Source organism: Cricetulus griseus (assembly GCF_003668045.3).
Source record: "Cricetulus griseus strain 17A/GY chromosome 1 unlocalized genomic scaffold, alternate assembly CriGri-PICRH-1.0 chr1_0, whole genome shotgun sequence".
NCBI classification, from domain to species: domain Eukaryota; kingdom Metazoa; phylum Chordata; class Mammalia; order Rodentia; family Cricetidae; genus Cricetulus; species Cricetulus griseus.
In genome coordinates this window covers 21,558,602-21,564,666 of record NW_023276806.1, presented here as the reverse complement: position 1 = coordinate 21,564,666, position 6,065 = coordinate 21,558,602, and the positions used below count along the sequence as shown (strand labels likewise).

Sequence of the window (6,065 nt, the reverse complement as noted above, 5' to 3'; positions counted from 1 at the left end):
AATTTTGAACAAGAGGAGAAAATTCATGTAATCAGAGGCTGGGGAGAGAAAGATGGCAGCCAGTGACTGGTAATTGTGTACTTGCTAGACGGCTCTAAAACAGATTACAATGAACATTTGGCGGATTTGAGTCAGAAGCCACATTCCTCTCCCACCCCACCTCCTCTCCTCATCTCTTCACAGCCTCTTCCTTTTACCCACAAGTGTAGTTTCGATATGACTAGGGAATGGACACTAAAAATATTTCTGGAATGACGTGACCCTCTGTCTCCCCATCCAGAAAAGCGCCAAGGCTGCATAAGACACAGCACATGCTTTCCGTTCATTTCTGGCAGACCCGGGGTCGACCTACAGATGCGGCTTCTTCGCTGGCTGATGGCATTCAGACCCCCAGCCACGGACGGTGCCAGACAAGCAACTGGACAGGACAGCTCAGCAGCAGGACACTGGCCACAGTCGCGGCCAGAGCCGCAGCCCCCTGGCTACAGACCTCCTCTGCTGCCCCTCTTGGGAGCCCTCCCGCCTCACTCTGGCTTGCCGAGGCCCCGCCACAGGGGCTGAAGCACTGGGCAGTGGTGGCAGCGGTAGCAGTGGTACCTACAGCCTTGGGGCCAGCCCAGGCACGTGGGAACCTGTTTCAGGCCACTCTGCGGCCCCTCCAGGACCAGAGGGGGACCCAGGACAGCCCCAGAGCTCACCACTGCCTCTTCTTGTCACTGAAACCTGGGCAAGGGCTCAGAATGGAAGGCGGTACTTCTGACATGAACCCTCAGACCAGCCTGACGCCTGCGGAGGACCGGGTGAGCGGAGCACAAAACAGCCCAGAGCCCAGGCAGCAGCTGCGGCCGCTTCCTGAGCCTTTAGACTCTACCCAGCCAGAAGCCAAGTATGTGGAGATGTGTGCTTCAGCTGGAGTCCGAAGTGAGAGCCCCCAGACCATGAAATCGCTACTGGAACACTGCCTTAGGGAGCAGGCTTCTGGGAGCCCAACGACAAAAGCCAAGGATGAACCCAGCAGCCATGCTAGTGAGGCTCCAACCCCCAGGAAGAGCCCTGCTTCCTCCCAATGCCCCAGCTCCCGGGCTAGTGAGAATGACTTCTCATCTTCCTCCTCCTCCTCCTCCTCCCCGGTGGACAGAGCAGAAGACGCTGGCCTTTCCAAAACGGATGATCCCACAAAGTTACTGGGGATCCTGGCCACCTCCTCTTCATCCTTGGGCTTTGAGAGTGAGGCGGAAATGAGCTGCCAGCAACACAACCGAGAAGAAGCCGGGGAAAGGGCAGGAGCCAGGGAGGTTAAAAGAGGAGGGGTCGGTGATGGAACAGAGTGCAAGGATATTATTGCCAAATCCCAGGGCAAGAGGGACCCCCTGAAAAATGAGGAAGCACACTACATCACCACCCATGAGATCCAGCTGAGTGAGATGGAGCAGGGTATGGATTTCGATGTGGGGCTGGCTTCTCGCTGGGACTTCGAGGACAACAACGTGATCTACTCGTTCGTGGACTATGCTTCCTTTGGTGGCAGTGATGAGACCCCAGGAGACATCACCACCGAAGAAGATGATGACAACAGCTGTTACGTCAGCACCACTCCGAGTACCAACACCACTCGGACTCCCAGCCCCATCAGCAGTGACCTGGCTCGCCCTAGTGCAGGCAGCAGTGGCCGTGACACCAGCAGCACAGAAGTGGGCAGTGGCCCCTCTGACAGTGACACTATTCCCCCACCCACTGGGCCTGGCACTGCCACTCCACCTGAGCCTTTACTGGAGCTCCGGGAGGCAGCGTTAAGGGCACCGGTCACTGCTGCAAGCAGCTGTGGGAGTGCAGCAAGCCAGATCCTCCTATCAATCAAGCCAACTTCCCGGGCTATAAATGAGCCTAGCAACGTGCGTGCAAAGCAAAACATTATTTATGCTGCCAAGCATGAAGGCGACATGAGCCTCCGCGTCTCTACAGCTGCTGAACACAATTCAAGTTCACAAAAGCAAAATTCAGCTGCAGCCGTGGCTCAGGACCATGCAAAGAAATTCATTGCAGTCCCAGCTCGACTGCAAACCAGGTGCGGGGCCATCCGGGCCAAGGAGCTGGTGGACTATTCCAGCGGAGCCTCCAGTGCAGTGAGCGAGCTGGACGATGCAGACAAAGAGGTGAGAAACCTGACTTCCAGGGCCTTCCGGAGCCTTGCTTATCCCTATTTTGAGGCTCTGAACATCAGCTCCCGGGAATCCTCCACCACACTCTCTGAAGTGGGCTTTGGACGATGGTCAACCTTCCTGGACTTAAAATGTGGAGGTGTTGGAGCCAGGGTGGAGCAGAGCCTGCTGAGGAGCAGTGCGGCCTCTGTGGCTGCAGGTCTGAGGAAGGGTGGGGGCGCTCGAGCCACCGCAGACCAGCTCTACCTCCAGGCCAGGAAGTCCCAGACCAAGGCCTTGGAGTTTGTGGTCAGCAAAGTTGAAGGAGAAATCAAACACGTGGAGACGCCCCTGTGCTTCCAGAAGCAGGTCCAAACTGGCTCCCGGGTGGTCACACTTCTGGAGCCCCTCAATCTACGAAGTGAGAGCAAAGCCAGCTCAGCCACCGGGCCCTGCAGAGTCAGCAAAGGTTCTAGCAAAGGTCCGGGGTCGGTGTACACAGATGATGGATCAGAGACATCCGAGAGTAACAAGCCTGCCTCCCGCAGTGATGGCCCCCAGAAGAAGTCCAAATTTGCTTCGAGTCTGCTCAAAAACGTCATTTCCAAGAAGATGCAGCGAGAACATGAGTTCAAAATGGAGAGAGGAGAAGTCAGTGATACATCTCACCGGAACGCCCCCAGCACCTCTAAGGAGATAGAAGGGCCTCCTGGGGCTGAGAAGCCATGGGAGAGGGGCCTGCAGAGGCAGAGCTCGCGGCACTCGGAGGCTAGTTCCGAGTACACCGTGGTCAGCGTGTCTGACGCAGGTGGAGAAGGATCTGTTGTGGGTTCCAAGTCCCCCGTTTTCAAAGCCAGTACTCCTCGAGAGAGCAACACAGGCCCCGGCCGAAATTTCTCTGATGGACACACGGAAGTGTGTGAAATTAAAAAGAGTGCCTCAGAGACCGTGAAGGGCATCTTCCTTCGGAGTCAGAACAGTGCCTTCCGGACATGGAAGGAGAAAGAGGCAGAGAAGATGGACGAGAAGGCCCCCGTTGGGAAGCTGAAGCCCCCCAAAGGTGGGGACTGGAGGGCTGACCTTGGGGAGATCTCTGGCAGCAAGCCTACCATCATGTCTCGCCTCTTCGTTCCCAACATCCAGCAGACGCCCAAGGACAAACAGCCAGGGAAGCAGGCCACCAAGTACCCTGCTGCTGCTGCCCAGGCCACCTCCACGGCAGTGATCAGACCCAAAGCTCCCGAAATCAAGATCCGCCTGGGAAGTGTACAGCAGCCAAGCTCAGACTTCAACATTGCCAAGCTGCTCACGCCCAAACTGGCTAGTGGCAGCAACTCAAACCTCTTTAAGACCATTGAGGACAACAGCAGGACCCAGCAGAAACTCTTCCGGGGTGGGGACAATCTGGAAAAGGTGCCCCAGTTCCAGGTGAGAGATGTTAGAGACAAGAGTAAGGCCCCAGGACCTCTGCACCAGGTGAGGGATGTCAGGAAACTAATCAAAGGGTCAGGGGATAACAGTGACAAGGGCAGTGTCACCCCAGAGCAGGGGTTGACAGGGCCGAAGCCTAGGCAGCTGACTGCTGCAGCTGGAGGATCTGGGTCCTTGTCCCCTATGGTGATCATGTGCCAGGCAGTTGTGAACCCAAAAGAAGACAGTGCGGAACGAGAGTCCAGGGAAGGCTTGAGCAAAGTGGGCAGTGGCAGCAGAGTCTTGAACTCCTCTCCAGAAGGGACTGTCTTGGTTCACAGGGCATCTGGAAGGCTGCCTGTGGCCACCATTGCTCCCAATAAATCTGAGCAGGGCTCTTACCTGCCCGTGCTCAAGATTGTCTCCAAGGCTTCCGCTCAGCGGACCCCAGAGAAACCCAAAGAGGAAGACATGAAGGAGGAAGGGAAAGCGCCAAAGCCAGCCAGGAACGCCTTGGAGAAGCTAACGGCTGCAGTGAGGTCCATGGAAGAGCTGTATAGCTTCAACAGGAATGAATGGAAGCGCAAAAGTGACCCTCTGCCCATGATGGCTGACAGCCATGTCCTGTCACTCATTGCCAGTGAGGAGAGGGAAGGGGTGGCCGGACCTGAAGGAGACCCGGACAAGCTGGCCAAGCAACTGGGGCAGATGGAAGAACGGGATGTGGGACACAAAGCTGGTGTGGTGCTAAGAGGGGCCCCCATTGAACGCCTGCAGAGGAGAAACTCGAACCCTAGCACTGAGAGTGTGTCTGCCCGGGCAGCTGCCTTTGAGAACATGGCCAGAGAAAGGCCCAGGTCGCTCTATATTCCCCCAGTCCACAAGGATGCAGAAAGAGCCCAACCTCTGCAGCCCCTCCCCCCTCTCCCCAACAACCGGAACGTGTTCACCATGAGTGCAAGCAGCACTCAAAAAACCGGGGGTGTTGCGGGCAAATTCCCACAAGGGCCTTCTCCAGAGAGCCTTTCAGCAGCCAAGGGCATCAAATCTCAGGGGCTCAGATCGCTCAAGATCTCCCCAGCCACCCGGGCCCCTCCTGACGAGGTCACCAACAGGAAAACTGCTGTCAGTTTGGAAAAGAGCAACAGTGAATGTGAGAATTACCTGAGCACACCCCTTAAAGGAAGCTCTGCTTCAGGGGAGTTGCTTGGCAGGCCAGGGCCTTCCAGAGACGGGCCTCCCAGCTCCTCGGCGGCCACTCTGTGCAGCTTACCTCCACTGAGTGCCCGCAGTCAGGTCCCCAATAACTCCAAAGGCACTCATGTCAGTGGAACCAGTAGGCCAGCTTGGCGTACCAAACCTGACAACCACCGCGAAGTAGTCGCGGCCCCGACAGGGCTGCAGAGCCCGGAGCATACTCCCACTGCCGTCTACCACCAGCAGGCATTGCCCTTTACTCTGCAGGGGGCCCAGCCTCAGGTCCTCTGTTTCTCCCCACCCGGTATGCCAGCTCCAGCGCCTGCAGGCCCAGCCGCAGTCCCCACAGACCCCTTTCAGCAGACACAGCCTCAGCAGACACAGCGCAAGATGCTCCTTGATGTGACCACTGGACAGTATTATCTGGTGGACACGCCCGTTCAACCCATGACCCGGAGATTGTTTGACCCCGAGACAGGACAATATGTGGATGTGCCTATGACCTCCCAGCAACAACCTGTGGCACCCATGTCCCTTCCTGTACCACCTCTGGCCCTGAGTCCTGGGGCCTATGGGCCCACCTATATGATCTATCCTGGATTTCTGCCCACAGTGCTGCCCTCCAACGCCCTGCAGCCCACGCCCATTGCTCACACTGCAGGAGGCAGTGAGCTCTCAGTAGCAGCAGAGACCCCCACTAAAGAGACAGCCGCAGCGTTCACTGAAGCCCCATACTTCATGGCCTCTGGTCAGTCCCCTGCCTCCTCTTCCTCCTCGGCCCCGGCAGCCACATCCCAGCTTGTGGGGGCCAAGGGCTTTGCCCAGCTGCATGGCAAGCCTGTTATCAGCATCACCTCACAGCCCTTGGGGCCACGGATCATCGCTCCCCCTTCCTTTGATGGCACCACCATGAGCTTCGTGGTGGAACACAGATGACACAAGACACAGGAAAGCAGAGTGGAGCAGCTCCTGGTGAGTGACTTTTACCCTGGTGGACTGAGGAGACAGGAGGAACCATTCGGTGTCTTCGTGTTGGTAGTGGGAGAGTTGCAGTGGCTGTCTGTAGATGTGGGTGTTCTGGAAAAGGAGACTAAACTTTATCTGATTTGTGAAGGAACTAACTTATTTTCCACAGTCCCCCCTCTCCGCACTCCTCAATCTGCCATGGATAGCCCTTTCCCTTTGCCCTTTGATGTTGGTCTCACCAGAGAATGGCAGGAAAATGAAGCCTCTCTTGGGCTTTGTCTTAGTCAAGGTTGGAAGGGGAAAGAAATGAAAGCCTGGTCTAGATTTGGTGGAGTGAGCCTATCTCTTTGTTCC

At 56.7% G+C, this 6,065-nt stretch overlaps 1 protein-coding gene across 1 annotated transcript; it reads left to right on the top strand.

Moving 5' to 3' along the window:
• The first annotated feature begins 311 nt into the window (after positions 1–311).
• CUNH4orf54 (chromosome unknown C4orf54 homolog) lies at positions 312–5,681 on the top strand. The gene has a single exon (XM_035451735.1). It carries the CDS (start codon positions 312–314, stop codon positions 5,679–5,681), a length of 5,370 nt encoding a protein of 1,789 aa, XP_035307626.1.
• The last annotated feature ends 384 nt before the right edge of the window (positions 5,682–6,065 follow it).

Coding starts and splice junctions, on each gene's coding strand:
- CUNH4orf54 (XM_035451735.1), top strand. CDS start 312: ATGCTTTCCGTTCATTTCTGGCAGACCCGGGGTCGACCTACAGATGCG.